We start from the raw sequence: 24,454 nt of genomic DNA, 5'->3' as shown, positions 1-24,454 counted from the left end.
ATCCGGGGGAGCAAGGGAGGGGCCGGCAGGAGGAGCTCCGGGCCCTCCTTTTCCCAAAGCATCCCAGTTTGTATCTGTCAGATAGACATGAGGTGCTATACAAGACAGCAAGTAAAAAGAGTCCCAGAAGCTTGGAAACCCCAGGCCTAGAACATCTTTATCTGCCTGTGCCTAACGGCCCTCCCTTTCTCCTCCTCCTCCTCCCTCTGGCCGATTTCTCGGGGAAAAAACATGGTCCCAGGAAGTAGAAACACAGGATCAGCCCAGGCTTGGACACGCTGGTCTCTAGGCTGGGGGAGGCAGATCACTCAATCTAAAGAAAAGTGTTCTCAGGGTCCAAGCTGGCAATCGTGGTGCGAGCTGTGCTGGAGGGTAGTGAGCACCCCATCAGTGAGAGCAAGTAAGGCTAGATGAGGCAGCCAAACATTAATAGCAGTTCTCTAGATGATAGAATTTATGGGCTTTGTCACAATTGAAAAATTGTTTTATCCTCACCCTAGTACATTTTTTTCATTGCCTTTTTTTTTTAGAAAGAGAGAGGGAGATTCAGCGATCAGTTGCCTCCTGTACGCACCCAGACTGGGGATCGGCACCCAGACCGGGTATTGGCACCCTGACCCTGGATTGTAGCATCTGTGCCCTCGCCTGGACTCGGGATCAAACACTCAACCTAGATGTGTACCCTGACCAGGAATCGAACCCACACCCTTTCAGTTACAGGACGATGCTCCAACCAAAGAAGCCACACAGGCCGGGCTGTCGCTATTTTTTACGTGTTGGTAAAAGCTCATCATTAAGCCTTAACTGTGCGCCCAGTGCGTGTTATATCATTAGGACTCGATGGCGATCCAATGGGATGGAGAACCTGCTGTTCCCAACTCACCAGTAAGAAAAGCGAGCACTCGGGAGGCCCCGTGCTTTTCCAAGGAGGCGCAACCAGGAAGTGGCGCGTCTAGACAGCTGGTCACCGAGCTGCTCATTACCACTGCACTGTTCTTCTTTCTTTGTGCTTTTCTCTACTTACAAGCTTTGACAATGCGCACACATTGTTCTTTCACATTGAAATAAGTCTTACAAGTTACTGATTTTACCAGCCCCGCCTGGGCGCCTCCACAGCCCTCCGTCCTCAAGGCTCCTGCCTGCTGTCCCTGCCCCTACACCAGCTGTGGCTTGGGGTAGGACGTCCAACGTCCCAATCTTGCTGAGGTCTGCTCAAAATGTCCCTGGTCAGCCTCCAGGCCCTGGGGCAATGCCAGGGGCAGGTCCAGAGAAGGAGAAGGGGAAGTGGGAAGGGATGTGAAACTTGGCCACTGGCCGGCATCACCCTGTGGGGTGTCCCACAGAGGTCCCTGGGTGGACAGCAGGAACATCCAGTTGAGTTGACCACCCAAGGCAGGTGAGGCCAGCGCCTGAGAGGGAGCAGGCTGTGAAGGTCAGGAGCCGGGAGCACACCTCGGGGCTGGGCCCCTGAGGCTGGCAGGAGGGGGAATAACATCTAGCCGGCCTGGGCCAGGCTGGGGTGGGGTGGGGCACTTACTCAGGACCGAGAATCCTTGAGTGGTGGTGGGGGGGCCTTAACTCCTTGGACTTGGGAGCAGTGGGAGGTGGTGATACAGACCCATCAGTTCTAACTAGAGTTTCTGGGTGGGGGGCCCCCCCCCCCCGCNCCCCCCCCCCCCCCCCCCCAGAACACAAGAAGCTAGAACAGGCTGAGAGGTTCAGAGCCCAGCAGAGGGGTCTTGCAGAGGGGGTCCCTTGGTGACAGTCAGCCTAGAAGGGGATGAGTGTGGAGGGGCGCAAGCAGATGTGTGGCCAGGTGTTTGTGAATTCCTGTGTGCACGCACAGCTATGCCATTGGGGTGAGAGAGTGCTGATTAAATAAGGAGCACCCTCTCAATAAATGTTCGTTCAATGGAATTGATCATCTGTAGGAGTGTATGAACATGTGTGTCCAGGTGAGTGAGGGATGGAGTCAGTCCCTGTGTCTGGCAGTGCATGAGTGAGAAGCTGTTCATGTGTCTGAGAGTGTGACTGTGGGTGTGCCCAGTTCAAGTGTGTGAACTGAGTGTACATTCGTGTGTGGTGTCCAGCCGCCCGGACCGTGTTGTGTCTCTGCAGTGGCATCATGGAAGCCCCATGGGGCTGGCTGGTGGTTGGTGTGCTGGCCATGTCCCTGACCTCCACGCTGACCCAGGACGTTTGCCGAGCACCAAATGGGCAGAACGGGGCTGCAGGGAGACCTGGCCGACCTGGGCGGCCGGGCCTCAAGGGGGAGCGAGGGGAGCCAGGTAAGTACCTGCCTCTGAACCCTGGCCCGTCATGCCTTTACCTGGCCTGAGCTACAGGGTGGAGGCTTGGGGGTGGCACCAAAATGCAGGAGTCCACCTGGGCCCCCACATAAAGCCCCTCCAATCTCACTTGGTCCCAGAGTCTGAGGTGGGGGCCTGGCCTTCTCCCCAGACCATGTCCCTGGACTCTGGTCACTACAAGCAATAAGTAGGATTGGTGCTGAAGCTATACCCAGTCCTTGGTCGTTATTACCAAAGTGATTAATGCCCTAGGTTTTAGACCTGGGATCCCTTCCTTGTCTTGCTGTGTGCCCCTCTCGGAGACTCAGTTTCCTCATCTGTAAAATAGAGAAATAACCCCACCCAGCACATAGAGAGGGATCACTTAATGCAGCTATCCTTGTTTGCTTCTTTTTACCTACACCCCCATTCTTTCCCTGCTTCTCCTTTCCAGCCCATTCAGGCTTCTGAAACTCTCAGATCTGAGGGGAAAGCCTGAGGGTGACGGGAAAGGGAGGAGGACGTGAGCAGAACGGGAAAGGGAAGTCTCGTGTAATCCCCAGACCTCACAGTCCACAGCAGACCAGAAAGACCCGCAGAGAGTTTTGCGACAATTTGCCTTCAGGCACCCCAGAACTGCTTGGGGATGCATGTGGGTCTGCGGACAGAAGCACAGTGGGGGAACCAGTGCCCTGCTTTTCACGGAACATGACACTTCCCCAAGTGCTTGTTCATACTTCCATCCATTTTATTGATAAAGAAGCCGAGGCTCAGAGAGGTTGAGATACTTGTCCAAGGTCACAGGGCCACCCAGAATCAATGTCTTAAAGGCCCAGGCACTCCCCTATACATGATCCCACCACATTCCGGGGTCCCAGCCACCTCCCTGAGGACAGGCAGACACTAGACTCTCACTCCCACCCTGGCCTTCCTCCCCGCAGGGGCCCCTGGCATCCGGACAGGCATCCGAGGTCTTAAAGGAGACGAGGGGGACCCCGGCTTGCCCGGAAGCCCTGGCAAAATGGGCTACCCAGGACCCAGCGGTCCCATGGGTGCCCCTGGCATCCCAGGAGACAGAGGCATCAAGGGCAACCCGGGAAACATCAATGACCAGCCGAGGCCAGCCTTCTCAGCCATAAGGCAGAACCCGCCGGCGGGGGGCAACGTGGTCATCTTCGACATGGTCATCACCAACGAGGAAGGCCGCTACCAGAGCCACTCGGGCCGGTTCGTCTGTGCTGTGCCAGGCTACTACTACTTCACCTTCCAGGTGGTGTCCAAGTGGGACATCTGCCTGTCCATCATGTCCTCCAGGAGGGGCCAGACCCTGCGCTCCGTGGGCTTCTGTGACACCAACAGCAAGAGCATGTTCCAGGTGGTGTCTGGGGGCACAGTGCTCCAGCTGCAGAACGGAGACCAGGTCTGGATCGAAAAAGACCCCGTGAAGGGCCGCATTTACCAGGGCCCCGAGGCGGACAGCGTCTTCAGTGGCTTCCTCATCTTCCCATCCACCTGAACCAGGGCAGGACCCCCCCTCTCCCCAGGCCTCGTCTTCTTCCTGCTGTGTGACCCAGGCCCACTCGCTCCACCTCTCTGGTGTCTGCGCTCTGCTCTGCCAAGCGGGGTGTTGTTGGTTTAGCTGAAGAAAGATCATTTCTTAGGACTCGTCCTGGAATAAATACCCATATCCCCGTCTGCTGGCTTGAGACTCGGTTGCTGCCCTGGGCACTGGGAGGGAGGCATAACAAGGACAGCTGTTCAGTGCTCACAGGCCAGGCCCATACTCAGCATTTTACCGTGTATGTTTGACAGGTGCTGGGAGCCTCGTTGGCTTGGGTCCAAATCCTGAGGCTGCCATTTACTGGTGGCCCAATCGAGTACCTGTTGTGTAACTTCAGGGAGCCTCAGTTTCCCGGTCTGGAAGGTGGGAATAAGAATAACCCCTGTCTCAGAGGGGTGTGGGAGGACTAAACGAATTACCCTGTGAAGATAGCGGTACAGTGCCTGCTTCATGGTCAGGGCTACGTCGGTTTAGCTGTTATTACATTTTGCATAATCTTTACAGTCGAGCTCTGAGATGGGAATCATGACCCCGTTTTCCAGATAATAAAGCTGAGGCCCGGCACTGGGGCAGACACAGAGCACAGGTCAGTGTTCAAGGGGAGGAGCTGGGATTTAGCTCCAGGTCTTCCTGGTGCCCAAGCCTGGGTGTCTTCACGGCTGCCCTGTCAGCTTCCCCAGCCACACGCCGACAAATGACCAGATAGGCAGGGGCAGGTCTCAGAAGGGGCGCGCAGTCGGCCCAAGGGCATCCCCAAAGGCAGTTTCCTGAGTCCGGCTCCAGGCTTCAACCCCCGCAGGTGCGGAGGCTGGGGCTGCAAGCCTGCTGGGCACATCACCTGGGTGCGGACTGGGGTGGCTCATTCCCAGGGTCCCCACTTGGCCCATCTGGGAGCTGCTCGGCGGCTGCTCGGGTGCAAGAAGCTGGCCCAGGATGCCCTGTGCGTGTGAGGAAAACAAGGAGACCAGAAGTCAGTCCTGAATGTCCAATGCCCTGTGCATTTTCCCAGGGGGAGCTGGCTTATCTTTGTGCTTCATGTACACACACATGTAAACACATGCACACATGCACACACACCACAAACACACACCTTCCCACCTTTTCAGACCAAGACTTGTCCCCTTCTCACTGAAACACTGGCACACGATTCCCTCCCTCAGTGCACACTCACTTTCTTAGACACACCCGTGCACACCCCCTGAATATCCACATGCATTATGCCAACAAACCCCACAGACCTACCCAGGGCTACGCGGGCCGTCACGCCTACGTGCCCCTGCCTCAGATGCCTTAGGGCCCCTGTAAACGGTCACAAGTACTCTGGCACACACCTTGAGACTGATGTCCCGGGCACATCCCTGACACACAGGGGTGAACACCCTCCACTCCCCCCGGCACTCCCGTGTCTGCTCACACATCACTGGCATCCCCCAGGAATGGTCTCCCCCAACCACTAACTGGTGCACAAGCAGCTTCAGAGTCCACAAGTACAAGCCCCCGCCCCTGCCCCCAACACAGCCAAGGCCCTGGCCTGCAGTGGCGCGGCCAGAAGCCTCTGGGAGTCAGGACAAAGGGAGGGACCCTCCTGTAGCCCTGAGGCAGTGCTGGGTGCTGCAGGGCCTTCGGCCCCACTGGGTCCCCGCTCTGCCCCAGTGACCCTCCTCCCCAGAACACACCCACCCCTGGGCTGGGGAGACAAACAGGTCTTTGTGTGCGGACATTTCACCCACTGATACATTTAACGCCAGCAAAACGATGAGGACACTGAGGCTCAGAGCAGAAAGACATAGACACAAGGTCACACTGCCAGAAGGGGCGGGGCCTAGATTTGAACCCGCTCTGCCTGACCCACAAGTGGAAGGCTTCTTTCACTGCAGTGAGACTCAAAGGAAATGGCAGTGGTAGAGCCCCAAGGGGGTGGGAGGGACCAGGCCATAGAAACAGTGGTCCTGCCTCACCCTGAATTCCACCCACACTGACCCACCTCTGCCAGGCAAATCACTGTCCCCTCTGAAAGGAAGGGACCCAGCTGGACCTGCAGGTGGGGCTGGGAATTGCTGAGCACGGGCGGAGGCTGCCATCTGCTGGACAAAACAGACCCAGGCGCAAATGAGGGAGGAAGATGGGAGCTCAGGTGCCACCCATCCGCTCCCCCGCAACCCCGCCCCCCGCAGCCCCCCCCCACTCCCAGGGCCAGGTGCACTCTCAATCTTTGCTCTCTCGCCCCACACTCTGCATCCTCGTGCCAGTGTGTGGAGGAGCAGGTGGGGAGACTGAGGCCCCGAGGGTCACCTGGGGAGGCAGGGGCAAGGCTCTGAACTCCTGCTCCTGCCCTAGAGTCCTCACAACTGCCCTGCATGGGAGCCAGTGGGACCCCCTATTTACAGAGCCAGGAACCGGCGCTGAATGACATAGGTGGCAGGAGCGGGGCCAGGGCTGGGACCCTCGGCAGCCTGACACCTCTTTCCTCCCTGGAATCTTGTATGAGGGAGAAGGCACAGTGTTTCCACCTATGCCTCCATCTTGGCGGAAGTGCTCTGGAATCGTGTATGAGGAGAAGAGGAGGTGGGGGGCCTCGCTCAGCTCTGCCAGCCCAACCCTGACTGGCGACCCCTCACAGGCCATAGGAGGCTCCAAGACCAAAGGCAGGGGTGCCGGGGTGGAGGTGAGGGGGGCAGTGCTGGCAGGGAAGGTGAGTTCATCGGGGGCTCCAGCAAAGGAAGAGGCGCCAACACGCAAAACCCCGCCAGCCTTCTCCACCATCCAGTGAAGGGATGGGAGGCAGGCCTGGGTGGGGTCCGCAGTCTGCTGAAGGTCTCAGGCGAGGGGGTGGCAGGGTTGGAAACAAACTCCTGAGGCCACCGACGGCAGCCAGAGGAATCTGCCCATCACAGCAGGCTGCCTGCCGTCAAAGCTCACCCATCTGGGTGTCCAGTCCCAACTCTGATATGGGAGGGGGCACATGGAAGTTTCTAGAATAAGGCCTGTCACTCGACAAGTGCACAGGAGGCTTGTTTCTGTGGGAGCTAAGCAGAGGGGTCAGAGCAAGGCTTTGGACCCCAAGAAACCACTCACTACATGGTTTCTTTGGGCAAGTGCTTCCACCCCCCTGAGCCTCAGTTTCCTCATCTGTCAGGGGGACTACAACTTCCTCCGGCGGGGCGGGGGGGCGGTGTGAAACAGCTGAGTGTTGGGCAACGTAAATGCCAGCAAGTGGGGGCAGGTGTTCAAGGGCTGAAGTTGTCTCCAGGGGAAGTCTGCCCGGGAGGCCGGTGTTTACACCAGCACAGACGCACACACGCCCTTCGCCAGATCCGGAGCGGCGGACGTTTCCCCATTTCGGACACGCGTGACCCAGGGGCGGGGGCCACAGAAGTGTCACTGTGGTCAGCCTGGCTCAGCGCCCGAAAGAAAGCATCGAGTCAGGGAAAAATACGGGAAAGGGGATGTGGGACTTCGGGGAGGGTGGGAGGAGGGGGCCGCCCAGCCCGCTCAGGGCCCTCCCTGCTGTGTCCACTCTGAGACGGTGTCCTCCTGCCTTGGAGAGGGGAAGCAGATTGGAAGACATCTCAGTGACCAGACCAGAAACCTCCCACCCCCAGGTGAGGCCAGGACCCCTGTCCAGGTGAGGGCGAATGGTGGTTATTTTCCCCACCACGTTCCTGAGACATGGCCCTGGGGACAGCCTGATTTGTGAGAGAAGGGAGGGTCCTCATCCCCAATAAGCTGGGGGTCTGAGCTCCAAGATGTTCCCCCACCATCCATGCATCCTGTGGTCCCAAGGGGTGAGGGGCCCGGGGAAGGGAGGTGGGTTCCTGAGAGTGGAGAGGGCTGAGCCCTGGGGAGTGAGAGGGATGAGAGGGTGAGCGAGGGGCCGGGCGGGCCAACCCAGGTCTCTCGTCCAGCTCCTTCCCCAGGATGGACAGGGGCTCCAGCTCCTGGTCCCACCTTGGACTAAACCTGCTGCTGCTCCTGCTGGCGCTGCTGCCCAAGATCCAGGCCAGCGAGCAATGCTACGGGATCCCCGGGATGCCGGGCCTGCCCGGGGCCCCAGGGAAGGACGGGCATGACGGACTGCAAGGTCCCAAGGGTGAACCAGGTGAGTCGGCAGGCCTCGTGGGGAGGGGTCACCCAGGCCTGGGGAAAGGAGGACAGCAACCCGATGGCAAGGAGCCTGGTCCCTCCTGCCACAGCTACTCCTGGGGCAGAGTCCAGCTCTCCTGGCAGGTGTAGCCCCTCAGAGCCCAGGCCTCAGGCCTCCCCGGACTGCTCACCCGATGCTAGGGAGAGAAGACGGGCACCTGCCCACAAGGGGAGGGTCACAGGACAGGGACCACAGGGAAACTTCTGGCAAACTCTAAAATGTGAGGCTACTGTTCTGTTACAACCCCTCTACTATTTGCTCTGTAACATGGACCCCAGGGGAAGGTGGGACAAGCACAGGGAATGTATACAATGCCCAGATGAGCAGGGTTCAAATCCCAGCCCCACCGCTTCCTACCGTGTGAACTTGAACAAGGTGCATGCTTACCATTGGGCGCCTTGGTCTCCTCATCTATAGAGCGGGGGTGCCTACTGCACAGGAGTGCTGTGGCGATTAAGTTATAAAACAGTGCTGAACAGGTGGTAGGCATTGCAAAGTGTAGGCTATGGTGGTTATTGCTGTTGTTATCTGTGTTTCCACCAGAAATATGTGCTCACCTCCTCCCTAAGATCTGGGTAGTTGGGCGGGTGGGGGTGAGAAGTCAGGGTCCCAACCATAGAACCTTCTGTTGGGGGTTCACAGGCAAGCTCTGGCCTGAGCAAAAGGTGTGAGGACAGGAGCGGGGCTGGCGCTGGGGAAGACTGGAGTCCTTGGTGCCTCCTTTGAAGTGGGCGCATATCTGGGAGGTGGAGGAGTGTGCCTGGGGGTGGCATGTGTGAGGCTGGGGTAGTGTTGGGCGGAGCTGATGGGGGAGGCAGAGGTGAGGGGCTGGGGAGCCAGTGGACAGGAATGTCCTCAGGTCCTTAGGAATTTCCCCGAGGAGTCCCCCTCCCTCCTGGCAATGGAGTGGGATTGTGCCAACATTCCGGAAAAACACCTCCAGTTTGGGGTGAGCTCAATGAGGATCCCCAGGTGTGCCGTTTTAGGGGACCCTGTGCTTCAGGCTGCCTCTGGCCACCTCACTGCCCGGGGGGACAGAGGGCCTCTAATGTTTGAGCTCCTACTTGTGCCAGGCATGGTTCCAACCAGGGCAGTTTAAATTGTTAATTCATTTGCAAATGAGCAAAACTGTGGCCCAAATCCTCTGAAGAAGTGATTTACTCCCTTTTATAAATGTCAAAGGTGAGGTTCAGAGAGGTTGAGTAACCTGCCTGAAGTCACACAGTAGAGCCCTGTCCAACTCCAAAGGCCACCGCCTTAATCACTACTGTCTACTATCTCTCAGGCCCCCTCCCCACTGCTGAGCCCTGCCCCTCCCAATCACATGCTGGAAGACATTTCAAAGGATGAGGCACGGCGCCCGCTCAGCATCACTGCCAACCATCACAGGGACCTGGTACTCAGTACTTCCTGCGAGGTGCCTGGCACGTGCATTCTCCCACCCCATTCTCTCCAGTGGCCCTGCCAAGTCCGGTTCATTGCGCCCTTGTCTCAACTGGGCAAAAGAGGCTCAGGAAGGGGAGGTCACCTGCCCAGGGTCACACAGCCCAAAGCCTAGGTCTGTTGGGTCGTAAGGCCCCACTCTTAACTCTGGGACCTAAATGGCCCATGAGCCCATGTAGAGGATCTGTCACAAGTAGGTTTGCAGAGACACCGGCTCCTAAGGAAGCCAGAGGAGGAAGTGGCCATGAGGGCAGGCAGGGGTGGTCAGAGAGGGCTTCCTGGAAGAGGAGTCTGGTCTCAGGCCCTAAAAGATGAGAATGGTCTGGACAAGGGGAGAAAAATCTCACAGAGGCGCAGATGATCGGGGTGGTAACAAGAATCAGACATTCTGACTGCAACGCAGACAGACTTGACTTTGAGTCCCAAGTCCACCTCCTACCAGCAACATGGCCTTGGGCAAGTGTCTGGCCTTAATTGTCTCACCTTCAACTTGAGGAAAGCAGAACCCGGCCAGCTGTCATAAGCAGCTGAAGTGGGCTAAGTGGGGCTGGGGCAGCAGGAGGGAGCAGCCCCCTCCTAGGGGCATCTTCTCTTTGGCTCCGTCCAGTGGTTCCCATGCACTGAGCTGGCCTGGGGCACAGACACAGGTTAGGTAGGGCTCCAAGGCTTGTTGAATTTGAAGGCCCTCTTTTAGAAAAACCATACAAAATGAGGGGTACAGTTGATCGCAGGGAGGGGGTGTCACACACATCTACATGCTACAGAATTATGTTGGAACTATACACGCGCGCACAGTGCGTGTGAGTGGAGCTCGGTGGGTTGCACCAGGGTCCCCGTCCCGGGCGTGACTCTGTGCTCTGGTTATGCAGGATGGGCCACGGGGACAACTAGGGGACCAGCACAGAAGACCTTCTTGCCTTTTTTGTATCAACTTCCTGCGGATCTGTGATTATTTTAACAAAAAGTTGAAAAACTTTATAAATATAAATTAGGCAAAGGGCCTTGAAGGGGCCAGCGCCCATGACGAGACCTGAAGCAGGATGCAGGAGCTTCCCGGGGAACCTGCCTCTGAGCGACCTCCCGATTTCGTCAAGAACTAGGCTTTGGGTGAGGGAGGTCTGAACGCACCAACACTGGGCTGTAAATAAAGTCAGTAACACATCGCGTCGGCCACATAGAAGCTCTCTGAGGCCACATGCTGCCTGTGGGCTGACACGTGTGGCCTCTGACACACTGAGATCCCACCCTTGCCGCCCCCTGGGCTGGCTAGTCCTGCCCTCTGCGTCCCAGATGTGGAGGCTGAGGCCAAGAGACAAATGTCTCAGCCAAGGTCAGAAGGCAAGTCTGCATGGGGGGAGGGGGCAGGGTTTGGACTCTCTGACCAGCTTGTCAGCTGTTTGGTCACCCTTGCTCCCTGCACGCTGCCCCCAGGTGGACAGTGCTCCTGTCTGAAAGAGATTCCAGAGACCGGACCCCAGCGGTGTGTCCCCTAGAGGCCAGTGCCAGGGCCCTCTCCCCTGTCGTCTGCCCCATCACGTCCTTCTCACCTGCTTTCTCCCCAGGCATCCCAGCTATTCCTGGGACACGAGGACCCAAGGGTCAGAAGGGAGAAGCTGGCATACCTGGCGTTCCTGGGAAAAACGGCCCCACGGGAGCCCCAGGATTGCCGGGGCTTCCTGGACTCATGGGACCTCCCGGGGAGCCGGGAGAGGAAGGCAGATACAAGCAGAAGCACCAGTCAGTGTTCACCGTCACACGGCAGACCATGCAGTACCCGAAAGACAATAGCCTGGTCAAGTTCAACACGGTCATCACTAACCCACAGGGGGATTATAACACAAACACAGGCAAATTCACCTGCAAAGTCCCCGGCTTTTACTACTTCGTCCACCACACGTCACAGACGGCCAACCTGTGCGTGCTGCTGTACCACAACAATGTCAAGGTGACCACCTTCTGTGACCACATGTCCAACAGCAAGCAGGTCAGCTCAGGGGGCGTGCTGCTGCGTCTGCAGGTGGGAGACGAGGTGTGGCTGGCGGTCAATGACTACAACGGCATGGTGGGCACAGAGGGCTCCGACAGCGTCTTCTCAGGCTTCCTGCTCTTCCCCGACTAGGGCGGCAGGTCTGCTCCAGCCCCAGGCCACCCCACCTCCCTCAGCTCTCCTACAAGAACTCGCTGTGCCATACCCTTGATCAGGGCCATTCTCCCCACCCGATGGACTCCTCCTCCAGAAAGCCCACCCTGACTCCTGCCCCATGAGTTCTCTCCCTTACTCTGAGTCCCTGCAGGCTCCGCTGCCTTGACACTTAAGCAACACCTCTGGTGCCATCATTCCTTCTTCTCTAAGTGTGGAAAGACTCAGGCAGACATATAAATAAATGATTAAATCCATGAAAACGCATGGCTCTGAGTTCTCTCTGACACCTGGAAGAAGCAGTTCACTTCAGAGACGCACCTGCCACAGCTGTCTGTGGGGTCTAGACTCACACAGGGCATCTCACTAGGGCCCCGTGAAGGTCGGCGCCAGTGTTGAAACGCGAGGCACCATCCGGCCATCGGGAGAGAGACACTCAAGTGTGGTCGGAGACTCAAGAGGTCCCCAAGGGGCCGTCTTGCTGTCACCGGTGAGAGGCACCACTGTCGTTAAAGGTGCCTGTGCTCACAGATGAACAGGAGTGTGTTGGAGTTTCCAGACTCATGTTGAATTTCAGGAGCACCTGTCACAGGAGGGGTTTGGGCCCAGGTAAGCCCAGCATGGACAGAGGTCAGATGTGCAATGAACTTACTTGTGCTGAATGAATCAGTGAACCAAGGTAGAGTAGAGTAAGTGGGTACATCAATGCCTAAGAGCAGAAATGAGTAAGTGAATGAAAACATCGTACATAACAGCCAGGATTACTGAGCACTTACTATGCACCAGGCATGACGTTCACCGACCTATTGCATTATTTAGTTTGTGACTAAGCCCTGAGGGCAGGGCCGCTTTGACACGTGCCTGCACATGGTAAGGACATGAAAAGTGTGTGAGCCGGGAAGGAGGGACAGATAAGGACACACACACAGAGCGAGAGCAGAGGCCAGGGCCGAGGAGCCCAGCCCAGGTCACAGAGCCTGGGTGCCTCCAGCAGGGATGCAGCCAGGGTCACAGGGCCACTGCGTTCACAGCTCCCCGCCCACAGCCCCTCAGCAGTCCCCCCAGCGATGCCCACGGTGATACATCTTTCTTCTCAGTTCGCTTGTTTAAAAAACCAATATGCCATTTATGTGGGCTGCAGCGTCAGATCAGAGACCCATACTCTGGAAACAACAGTGGTGGGGCCATTTTTATTTCCCATAATTATTTCCCCGTTGGTCTTTCTTTGTCAGGAGAGAGACAGGCCTTTGAAAACGCCAGCTTCTCTGCTGGGCTGAGAGGGCTTTTACGGGGACAGGAGAGGAGGGTGTGGGACAGGACAGGGGCCAGGACGAGCCACACCAGGCTGTAAGGATCTCTGGTGCCCCGGGATGTTGAGGGGGTTTAGATGTCTTTTCACGAAGGGATGCGAGTCAGCAGTTCTATGGGCACAGAGGCCAGCTGCTTCCTCTCAGGGGCCAAGACTCAGAGACCCCCTCACTCCTGGCCCCTAGTCTAATCCTCCCCCAAATCCAGGTGTGCCTCCTACGTTCCCAGGCTCCAAGAACTCCGTCTATTCATACAAATCGTAGTTTTCCCATGTTTGCATTGTGCCCACCAAGAGCTGGGCTCTCAGCTGGGCCCCAGATGGGCAGGTTACCTCACTGCACCCTGCATACCAACGCTGGGAAGTCAATAAATGTACCTGAGGCCATGTAACCAGAAAAAGGCAGGGCTGGGATTCAGACTCGGAAGAGGTCCACTCCAGAGCCATGCCTTTACCTCCTCCCTGCTCCTTCTACCCCAAGTTCAAGCTCATCTTTTGCTATTGCCATTAGCCACCAAAGAATTAGAGTCCAGGCCCAAGTGGTCTCAGGAACCCTCAGACAGACTCCAGGACCTGCAACCGACTCACGCCCCTCTCACTGCCCAGCACCCACCACCGTCCCGTCCCTACCCAGGCCTCCACCTTTTCGGTTTTATCAAGCTGCTCTTTTCTTTCCCTACCACCCACTGCAGTTAACAAGCCCCATCAGGCAGCATCCGCAGGCCAACGATCTCCTATCTCCTGGCACGGACATCAGGACGGCCCTGCTGACCCTCGCTTGCCGGGCAACCACGCCGATAGGGGGTCCCCTCGCCTGAGACACAGTCCCAGAAAGGGACTGATATCTGGTGTCAGGTGCCAGCTCTGAGTCCTGCAGCAGCCCCTTGCACAGGTCTGGGCTCTAGCATTCACTCCTGTTTTGTGACATTTGTCACAGGAGCCACAAAACCATGTGTCACTGGGTGGTTCACCCCAGTCTCCCCCTGTAGAAAAAGCGCTCTCTGCAGGCAGGGTCCAGGGCTGATCTGCCCGTGGCTCCATCTCCCCGTGCAGGGCACACTGGGGCCTCAGTTTCCCCATGTCTAAACCGAGGGGGATGGGCTGGGTGGCCTCCGAGCCCTCTCTAGCTCTAACTTGGTGTGAGTCCAAGAGCGACAAGCAAGAGGCCCCTGCCTGTGCTTATTATTGTCATCAGCTTCAAGCCCTGCTTGTATAAATAAATAATGGCCACATTTAAAATTCATTTTTCATTATTAGATTATTTCCTGGGAACAGGGAAAGAGCAAGGGCACAGAATGGGAAGAAAGCCGAGGAGACAAGCCCTGAAAGAGGAAGCCTGGGGCGTGGGCCCTGCTAACAAGGAACAGGTGCTGTGCATTTCCCGCGCCCTCTCCCCTCCTCCGCTGTCCCATCTGAGCCCCTCCGTGCCCTGTGCGGTCCCTACAGCAGGTGTAATTATGGTCCCATCATGTGACAGAGGAAATGCGTCTCCCTTGGACCCCTCTGGCTGGTAAGTGGCAGAGCCAGGCTACGAATCAAGGCTTCTGACCCCAACTCCAGCTCCCAGGCACCAGGCCGGCCATGTTTCCACTTCACTGAGAAACACTGGTTCCTTTAGAAGCTCGTGAGGTCAGAGACTCTGGGACGGAGCCACCAGCTGTGGACATTCTACCAGCACAGCCTGTTCCCCCCACAGCTGCTGAGTTGGCGAAACCAAACGCACCATCGGTCCACCCTATTTACAGGAAGTCCCTCCACATTGCAGAAACAGGACCTGAAACTGCCTGAAGGCAGCAGGACAGGGTAGGAGTGGGGTGACCGGGGCAGGGGGGCAGCCCGCTGGGCCCATGGGAGGGGGCTGTCAGGGGAAGGCCCTTCCGTGCTGGGGGAATGGAACTTCTGCTTTGGACAGAGAGCATCAGGCTCCCGGCTCCCGGTCCCACTGCTACACGGCCGAAAGGCACCACAGGACGCCAGGTTCCCAGGTGAGGATGGGGCCCGCTGCCTGGGGGGATTGGCAGGCAGAGGGTGGTGACTCCCACAGTGGGGATGCCTGCCTGGGCCTAGACCTCAGGAATCACACTGCCTGGAGGTACACTGGGGATCTGCAGCTACCTAGGGCCCAGGTGATGGGGAGGCAGCCCAAAGTGGGAGCCGCCAGCATGATGGCTGTGTGGTCACGAAGACCCAGTCCTGCTTTTGCCCCTGAAGTGCTGGTGATCGGAGGCAAGTCATATAACCTCTTGGCTGAGACCCTCTCTGGGAGTAACAACCTTTCAGGGGTCTGATGTGCCCTAAAGGAGGTCAAGGTCACCCAGTGTTTGGCAAACCACCTGGGTCAAGACGTCAGAGGCAGAGGATGTAAGACCCCAGGTCGCCCTCCACCCAGCCCAGCCTTTCTTCAATGCCTGTCTCCTTTACTTCCTCACATTCTGCTGAGAAAGCTTAGGACGACCCTTTCAAAGGAATAATTTGATTTACACCACCCCAGGGACCTTTATTTTTATTTTTATTTTTTTAGGCTCCATTTCATTTAATCCTCTGGCAGCCCTATCTGGTAGAAATTAACTTTTCCAAAGAGGCTCAGAGTGGTTCGGGCTCTCACTTGAGGTCACACAGGGAGGTAACAGCAGAGGGGAGGGAAGGTTCGAGGTCAAGTTGGCCTGACTCCAAGTCAGGGATAAAGAAATGGTTGGAGCTGGAAGGAGGTGGAAGGGTCAGTGATGCAAGGAAAGACATGAGGAAGGGGCAAGGCTGGCGGTGGTGATGACTGGGGAGGCAGTGGGGGGTCCGACCGGATGAGACTCAGCAGCCCCTGAAATGAGCCAGAGCCCAGATCCCCCCACAACCCCCGACCTCCACCTCCCACTTCCCCGAGAAGCCTGGGTTTCATCAGAGGTCAGGACCTGCTCTCCCTCCACCCGCCTCGCTGATGGACGCTCTGCAGCCCTGGGCCGCCTCTGCCTCAGACGCCCCCTGTCCCCGAGCCCAGCCTCTTAAAGAGGCCAACCCTCTTTTCCTTTTCCAATCATCCTCCATCTATCCGCGACTCGGGGATTCTTAGGTGATGAGGACAAATTTAAAAGGAACAAATATGCAATAAGTATCCCAGCACGAAAGACCCCGTCATAAGCCCTAGCTCATCTGTCCTGCCACCAGCCCCACGAGGTAGAGGTTGGTGTTCGCCTCATTTTGGGGGAGAAGCTGTAGTCAGAGAGGAGCAGTGAGCTCTGTGAGGGCCTTAGCTAAGAAGTGGCAGAGACCTGCTGGGGACCCTGGCAGCTGATTTCTTGATGACACCCCAGGCCTCTCACCACGGGTGTGTGTTTGCTGCCCGACAGCCACAGTGACAGTGATGGTGATAGCTTCCTTCACGGGCCACGGGTCCCAGGCCCAGCTCGGCTCCCAGGGCAGTCCGCGCATTAGTGCCCCCTGTTGGGCTGTCTGGCTCCAAGGCCCGTGTTCTCAACCACCACATAGGGCAGCCTCCTAACACCCTGTGAGTGCGGGTTTGAATCCCAACTCCTCGGGGCTGTGTGACCTCGGCTGAGGTTCTTGCTGTCTCTGTGCCCAGTTTCCTCATCCGTACAATGAGAGCTCAGGAATGCCTTTCTCCAGAGGCTGTTGTAAGGACCAAGTTCAGTGAGATAATGGCGTGTCAGGTACAGAGCCTGGTCCCTGCTACGTACCCGACACACAGATTATGAACATTGTCAAACTGTCATTTTGTGAGACCTCCAGCAACAGTGAGAACTGATGTCCATTCAAAAATGAGCAGGGTCCCTGGAATTGCTCTCTCTCGGAGCAGGGCGGAGCCTAAACTGGTCTCTCTCGGTCCCAGTCACAGTCCCTGGTGCAGCTTCCCAGACCAGAGCCTGGCATAACGTGGGGCTTCGGGCAATGAATTGATTGGAACCAGACTGAGGGGGTGAGGCTGATTTTCTGAGCATGTGAGTCAAAAGCTGGCAAGTTTTTCTGGTTCCAGGGAGGCCTCCACGTGCCAAATTCTGGGTTGGCCCAGCCAGCATGAGGCAGGGTGGGAGGAGTTTGACCATAACAAACTCCCAGGTAACTGTGGGCAGGCTGCTTTCTAATGTTTGAGCCTCAGTTTCCCCACCTGCAACATGGGAAAATAAGCACAACCTACTTCCCCAGAGGGCGGTGAGGATCAGACAGCAGCGGCAGCAGCCAATCTGAGCCAGAGCTTGGAACCCTGCAGCCCTTCCCCAGCCACAGCCCCACCAAGGTCCCCACAGTTGTCCTGGGAGGTGTGCAGGGACCACTCCACGCCCCCGTTTTAAGAGCAGGAAACACCTCATCCTCTGTAGACTGAGGGGTGACGATGAAAGGCTTTCCGGAGGAGAAAACTGTGACCCAAGGCTTGATGGATGGGGAGAACTCGGATCTGGGCAAAGAAGGCATGGGCTGCCTTGGTTAAGTAATGAGCTGCCCGTTACTGAGATGGTGCAAGTTATGGACAGAGGAGCCCTCGGCTGAGACGTGATTGAGGAGACTAAATAACAGGCTGACATTTCCTCAGAAAGTTAAACACAGAATTGCCGTAAGACCCCAGGCAGTAATTCTAGGAATTCCATTGCGAGGTAGAACTAAAAACAGATATTCAAACAATTCTTGTACCTGGCTGTTCATAGCAGCACTATTCACCATAGCCGAAAAGCAGAAACTTCCCGAATGCCCAACAGCAATGGAGGGATAGACAGACTGCAATATGGCCATCAATGGACTGTTTCTCACCCACAAAAGACATACAGAGCTGGTGCTTACCGCAGCACGGGCGGACCTGAAGAACGTCCTGCTGAGTGAAATAAGCCAGACGTGAAAGGTCATATACTGTGTGATTTGTTTTATGTTAAACGTCCGGCCGAGGTAAACCCATAGAGTCAGAGAGCAGACTGCTAGGTGTCAGGGGCTGAGGGGGATGTGGGACTAGGGAGTAAGCGCTTCATGAGTACAGTTTTATGGGGGGGGGGTGTGAAAATATTTCGGAACTAGAGGTGGGGGGTTGCACAACATTATGAATGTGCTAAACGACACCTAAATGTTCACTTTAAAACGATCAAATTTGTGGTAGTGAGTGTCAGCTTGATTTAAAACAATAAGCGAAGGGTTGGACTAGATGAGGCTTAAGGTCGTGTCCAGCCTGAGGACTGATGCCATGGGGCGCTGGCGGGGCTGACCAGCTCGAGATGGCCGGGGGCTTCTCCGAGTTCTCTGGGGTGGAGTTGGGGCCAGCACCACCCTGTCACCGGGGCCCACAGCCTTTGGAGGCACCCGAGAATATCCTGCCGGAAGACGTGGGCTGGTCCGCTGGCATGGACGCTGGCTTTAGTGATAGACAGGCCTGGGTTTGAGTCCTGGCTGCAGTCCTTCCTCTGTGACCCCTAGCAAGTGACTCGGCCAGCCCGAGCTTCAGTCAGTGTCCCCTTCAGTGTGACAATAAGACCTTCCTCCCTGCGGGGCTGCGGTGAGGGTGTAAAGTAGCTCGCTGCGAAAGCAGCGTGGGCACCTTGAGTTCAGAGGCTCTAAGGAATGAGAACACTTAGGATAAAATCCAAAACCTGCAGACCACCACCGCCAGGCCCTGACCCCTCTCTCCCATCTGCCCCCACTGTCCTTTCCCTGAGTGCCGCCCCCCACCCCCCACCAGGAACCTTTCTGAACCTTCACTTCTCAAAGGTGCCTCCCCCATCTCGACCCTCCCACCCCCTGCTCCCTCTGGACTCAGCGCTGTCTCTCACCGGTTCCGCTCTCTTGCACGCTAACCTGCTTATCGGCTGTCTTCCCCTGCACGGTCGGCTCCACGACAGCAGGCCCATACCTGCGTCCTCACCACTGTATCCCCAGCACGCAGCACGGGGTCTGGGGGACAGGGCACACTCAGCGAGCACGCCGACGACTGACCAAATGAACGGGCGAACAGACCAAGAATGAATGGGTGGATGAATTTAAAAAGAAATGAGGAGTCGCCACAGCGCGAACCTACCACACCTTCTTCTTGTCCCCCTGCAGGAAGCAGCCAGGACAAACACGTGATGAAGACCCTGAGGGGGGGCCTCCTGCTGCTGCTGCTGCTGCTCCTGGGGCCACCAGATGTCTCCCAGGCCCAGAGCTGCACTGGGCACCCGGCCATCCCTGGCATCCCGGGCATTCCAGGGACACCAGGAGCTGATGGCACACCTGGGACGCCAGGGATAAAGGGAGAGAAAGGTGCCGTGTACTTTGAGGACACATTAGTGTCACTGACTGAGGCCCTGCCCCTTCCCAAGTCATAGTTGCCCACTTTAGAGATTGTAAAAACACTTCATCCATCCATCGGCTGGCTGAGCCCTCACAATAACTTTGCCAGGAGGGAATTTGGATTCCCATTTCAAAAATGGGAAATCTGATGTCCAGAAAGGCCACTGACTTGTCCCAAGGAGCCCCAATAAATGTTGAGGCCGAGACGAGACTGTAGATCTCAGACCACTAAATCCCCGCAGAGAGAGGGCACCCCCACAGTCATACAGCCCTGAGTTACCTTCAGGGCAAGTGGCTTCACCTCTCTGAATTGCTGTTCCCTTCCCTGTAAAATTTGGACAATGCTTTTGTGGGCTTGTCACAGGGTTCCAGTGTGACTTCCTGCCATCCTGAGGCCCCCCATGAAATCTAGTTCCTGCATTCACTGACTCAGAGCCAGCCAGCCTCTCTTCCCGATGGGCTCGTTCAGTCCTCACAAGCCCACAAAACCTCATCCCCATTTCACAGACAAGGAGCCTGAGCCATGGTGAAGGTGACTCAGTCAAGGAAGCACAACTAAGAGCGGCAGACATGACACAATACGCACTTCTGTCTGTCCCCTGAACCCACGTTCTCCACCATGAACCTCTGCCCCTCTGTGGGAAAGAGGTTTTATCTGTGTTGTGCCATACGGAGGGGTAGCAGCTGCTTGCAGTGGTGGACTGGGAGGGTTCTAGGCCCCCCTTCCAGGTTCAGCAAGAAAGGCTACACGGTTGGTTAGGGACATCAGCCATGGGGGAGGGGACAGAGCGGGACAGCACGTGTGCCCATAGTTATCCGGCCTCCAGGCTGAAGGCTGAACAGGGGTGATGTATGAGCTGGTGAGGAGGGCTGGCCCAGCTCCTTCCTCAGGGAGACCCTGCTCCCACCCTATGGGTGTCTGTCTCCATTGGAACCAAGCACATCACAGACTCAGAAAGCTGGGCTGGAAGGGGACCTGGAGGCCCTCGGACCAACCCCCTCTTTTTCACAAATGAGAGGCCGAGGCCCAGAGAGGAGCAGGGACCTGCTCAAGGTTACTCGACCAGGCTCCCCGCCTCTTAGCCCAGGGCCCCTTTTTTAGGTTCTTAGTGATCTCTTGTCTCTGCTTTTCCAGGGATGCCAGGGCTAGCTGGCGACCATGGTGAATTTGGAGAGAAGGGAGACCCAGGGGTTCCAGGGAAGCCAGGAAAAGTCGGCCCCAAGGGCCCCATGGGCCCCAAAGGCACCCCAGGGCCCCCCGGAGGCCGTGGCCCCAAGGGTGAATCGGGAGACTACAGGGCTGCACAGAAAATTGCCTTCTCGGTCACACGGACCATCAACACGCCCCTGCGGAAGGACCAGACCATCCGCTTCGACCACGTGATCACCAACGCGAACAACAACTACGAATCTCGCAGTGGCAAGTTCGTCTGCAGGGTGCCTGGCCTCTACTACTTCACCTACCACGCCAGCTCACGAGGGAACCTGTGCGTGAACCTCATGCGGGGCCGTGACCGCCCGCAGAAGGTGGTCACTTTCTGCGACTACGTCCAGAGCACTTTCCAGGTCACCACGGGCGGCATCGTCCTCAAGCTGGAGGAGGGGGAGAACGTCTTCCTGCAGGCCACCGAAAAGAACTCCCTGCTGGGCGTGGAAGGTGCCAACAGCATCTTCTCTGGGTTCCTGCTCTTCCCGAACGCAGAGGTGTGACTGAGGGGCTGATTCATCCCCCTCCCCACCCCTTGCCCACCAACAAAGCTCCCTTCACCCCCAACACCACCTCTGCCCAGCCAAAGCACATAGCCGGTCACCATGCGTGTACTCAATGAAGGAGTAAATAAACTCTTCCCAACCAAGGGCAGTGGTCTAATTCAACTCTGTGCCCCAGCACCTGGCACATGGCACGTGCTCAGAAATGAAGCTTGAATGCTAGTCGAAGGACTGAACGATGAGTGAATGAATGAATGAATGAATGACCTCCAACAACAGGAGCTCTATCTAACTAAAGACGGCTGGAGGGCCAGACTCTGTGTCCAGCTCCATGACAGCCACTCGGTAGGAGGTCAGAGGGAACACCACCTGTTGAGTGCCTACTATGTTCTAAGCACCGAGCTAGACCCTTTCCTCATTCTCTCATTAATCCCCACAGTCTATCCTGGGAGACATGTTGCACTGTGCCCAGTTTACAGAGGAGAAAACTGAGGATTGGAGGGAAGAAGAAGTTGTCCTCAACCCCACAGCAGGGCTGGGGCTCAAGGGCAGGCCTGCCTTGCCTACCAATGACCTGAGAGCTTGTTCAAGACAGCGTGTCTAGGCCAACGACGAAAGGGTTTTCTGCTTATGTCACATATCCCCACCCAAGAGATCAAGGGCCCCCTCCACAGTCTTAACTGACCCGGAGCCAAGACCCTTTCCCTTTGGGTCTCCCCTTGTGGTCCCCTTCCTAATATCTTCCCAGACTGGCACAAGCTCTGCCATCCAATGAGAACAAATGCCACTCCACTGCCAGCTGGATACAGCCCCAGCCCATGAGCCCAGCCTTCAAGGCTCTCTGTGGGTTGGCCTCCCTCTCTTTTGGTCAAAGAAAGTATCCACTCCAGACCAACTGAGCCCTTTCTGTCTTCCAGGCAAACCCCAGGGCTCCTGCCTCGGTGGCCTCACTCACGCTCCTCCCCTTCCGCTCTGCTCGTCCAACCATCCCTGAAAAGCTCATTCAAGCCACACCTCCTCCCTGAAACTCGACCACTCCAGCCTCTCATCTCTCCCTCCTCTGACCTCTTCTAACCCCACTTCCGCTCATTCAGGTGTGACGGTGTACAGCCTGCCTCTGGCCTCTCACTCATGCCTGCTCCACCTCTCCAGCTAGGCTGTGAGCACTTTATCCTGCCTGTCTTTGAACACCCCCACCCCAACCCCAGAGTCCAAGATGCATGGCAGCCACTCAGTCAAGACTCAAGACCAGACGCAAGGCTCACCCACAGTCCCAGACCTGCATCTCTGCAAACTCTCCTACGAAGCCCTGCTCCACAAAGACTGTCGACCAATCCTGATCTAAAGTAGGAGGGGTTTAAAGTACTCTTGCCTATCACATAGGGTCATGGCACCAACTGAGCCTCCTGTTTGGCTGGCCTGTTTCTCAAGCCCCATTCTTTGGGCATGGCTTCTGCCCCCAAGTCCTGGCCTCACTTCTGGCCTTGATGACCTGCCCCAACCTCAGACTCTTCTCCAGAGACCTGGAGCCTTTTCTCCAGGGCCTGAGGCTTCTTTCTGCTGCTCAATCCTTTTAATACAAACTCTTTCTGGTCTTTGCATCTAGTACTGACAGTTAGGATAACAGTAGCCACATCACAATTGAGTTACTGTGCACCTAGTGCTTTATAAATATTAGCCCATTCAGTTCCCACCACAAGTCCTTGCAGATACATAGTATTATCTCTATTTTATAGATAAGAGTCTGAGGTTCACAGAGGGCAATGATCTGCCCAGAGCCACACAGCTGACAGGTACACAGTAGGGACTGGAGTCTGCTTCTGTTTTTCTCAAAGCTCTCGCTAAACCTATAGACATACCTACCATCCCCTTGCCATCCTCACCTGTTGGAATCCCCTTCTACAGCCCCCGTTTATAGTCCCCCAGCTCCTCCCCTGATCCCATTGGACCCCAGGAGTCCACATTTCTAAGCCTCTGTGGTTGAATCTGCCTACACAGTGCTACACTTCACCCCAGGGGCAAACCTGACTGCTGGTGTTGAGCCCACACAGGGCATCCCATTTCGCCGCAAGGACCCAAGCAAAGCTGGCCAGTACAGAAAGCCAGAGTCTGCCTCTAGGGCTGCTTCAAGCGGCTGGCTCTCCTGCAGGGCCTACACTCCCGACTCTTAACCCCGAAACCCTGAGCCTGCAGCCTTTCCCCCACCAAAGCCCCCACCCCATGCAGGACACTTCACAGTGCCCGTCTGCCTTCCCACAAGCTTCCGGGTCTGCGGAAACCCAGGGCTCTGGCTGCAGGTTCAGCCATGCCCATAGAATCAAACATGCCTTGCTCTACACAGACACTGTGTCTAAACCCTTTGCCTTATTATGGCCCTTTCCTGGCCAGTGGGGAGGGTTCGCCCCCACAACTATCTGGAGAGATGACTGAAGTCCTATTACAGGAACTGGGACCCAAACTAAGCAGGAAGCCCAGAGGCGACCGACCTCAGATCTCAGGACCTGGACTTTCTTTCACTGCCCAGACACTTCTTTCCCCCCTTCCCCGCCGCCCCCTGCCCCGCCCCCTGTCTAATATTCAGTAGAATGGGGTTGAAACTCAGGCCTTCTGGCTAAGCTAGTAGTTAGACAGAAGAATGAAGGGACGAGTGTCCCATCAGGCCTGTGATGCTTGACCTTCGTAAACTCACCTTGACCCTGACTCCCAGCTCTCAACATGACAGGGCCCTTTCAATTGCAAGTGACAGAAACCATCTTGAACTAACTTAGGAGGAAAGGAGTGTGGACCAAACGTGTCCTACGGGACCCAGGAGCAGGTGGGACAGCCCACTCTCAGTGGACATGGGGTCCAGACTTGGACGCCCAGACAGGGGCTGCCGTGTCTCCCTCCAAGATGGCTGGGCTCTGTGCCTCTCACTACAGATCAGTCCTTCCAACTGTTATGGCAAGTGGAGAAAATGGTTGCACCTCCCCTCCAAACAATACCTTCAACCATTGGATTAGCCCCTGCCCCTCAAGGAAGTGACATTCAGTTTCCAGATCCCAAGAGAGGGGATCTGATTGGTCATCTTTGGAGCAAGGACTCTCCGGGGCACAGCCAGCAGAAGCCCAGAAGCAGAGGGCCTATAACAATGGTAGCAGCTCACGATTGTTGAGCCCGGCAACTGATCTCCCCAGGAGCAGTCACAACAAGCCCGAAGAGTAGGTACTCTCTCCAGCCGCTCTCAGACTCAGCAGCCCCACAGCCACCAGGAGGACGTGTGGGCATTTGCATTTCCCAAGCTGCCCGGTGATGCTGCTGCCGCTGCCGCTGCCCCCCACCCCCACCCGCCAGGAGCACACTTTAAGAAGCACTCCAGGAATCTGGACTTCCGGCCAAGATGGAGGCGTAGGTGGAAACACTGTGCCCCCTCCCACAACTAAATTTAAAGACAGCTACGTTTTAGAAACAAAAACGCAGCCAAAACAGCGAAAATTGAACTGTACGGAAGTCCTACAACAATGAACCACTCAGCCAGACTGGTAAGAGGGGCGGAGTCAGCGGCGGAGCGGGAGTCAGACTGGAAAGATGGTTCAGTCGGACTGACCCAGGGGCAGAGGCGGTT

General features: G+C 56.6%; 2 protein-coding genes across 6 annotated transcripts; both read left to right on the top strand.

Annotated features, from left to right (window-relative positions):
* Positions 1 to 1,202: 1,202 nt before the first annotated feature.
* On the top strand, positions 1,203 to 20,997 carry LOC118977745 (uncharacterized). Its single transcript, XM_037032785.1, has 10 exons — positions 1,203 to 1,396; positions 2,119 to 2,288; positions 3,230 to 3,803; positions 7,767 to 7,948; positions 10,727 to 10,766; positions 10,868 to 11,498; positions 12,154 to 12,185; positions 14,737 to 14,867; positions 18,913 to 19,110; positions 20,276 to 20,997. Exons 1-10 carry the CDS (start codon positions 1,218 to 1,220, stop codon positions 20,848 to 20,850), a joined length of 2,712 nt encoding a protein of 903 aa, XP_036888680.1. The 5' UTR covers positions 1,203 to 1,217; the 3' UTR covers positions 20,851 to 20,997.
* LOC118977733 (complement C1q subcomponent subunit C-like) lies at positions 7,281 to 11,839 on the top strand. Of its 5 annotated transcripts, none has more exons than XM_037032762.1 (3): positions 7,281 to 7,474; positions 7,767 to 7,948; positions 10,999 to 11,839. In XM_037032762.1, exons 1-3 carry the CDS (start codon positions 7,296 to 7,298, stop codon positions 11,553 to 11,555), a joined length of 918 nt encoding a protein of 305 aa, XP_036888657.1. In that variant the 5' UTR covers positions 7,281 to 7,295; the 3' UTR covers positions 11,556 to 11,839. The 5 variants fall into 5 exon arrangements, with proteins under 5 accessions (XP_036888657.1, XP_036888660.1, XP_036888656.1 ...); XM_037032765.1 differs by having other exon boundaries at positions 7,354 to 7,451; positions 7,742 to 7,948; XM_037032761.1 differs by having other exon boundaries at positions 7,357 to 7,474; positions 7,755 to 7,948.
* Positions 20,998 to 24,454: the final 3,457 nt, after the last annotated feature.

This window comes from Sturnira hondurensis, unplaced genomic scaffold (genome assembly GCF_014824575.4).
Source record: "Sturnira hondurensis isolate 20B ecotype Veracruz unplaced genomic scaffold, ASM1482457v3 Scaffold0021555, whole genome shotgun sequence".
Taxonomy (NCBI): domain Eukaryota; kingdom Metazoa; phylum Chordata; class Mammalia; order Chiroptera; family Phyllostomidae; genus Sturnira; species Sturnira hondurensis.
Note: the sequence above shows the minus strand (reverse complement) of the source record. Positions and strands in the feature narration are given on the sequence as shown.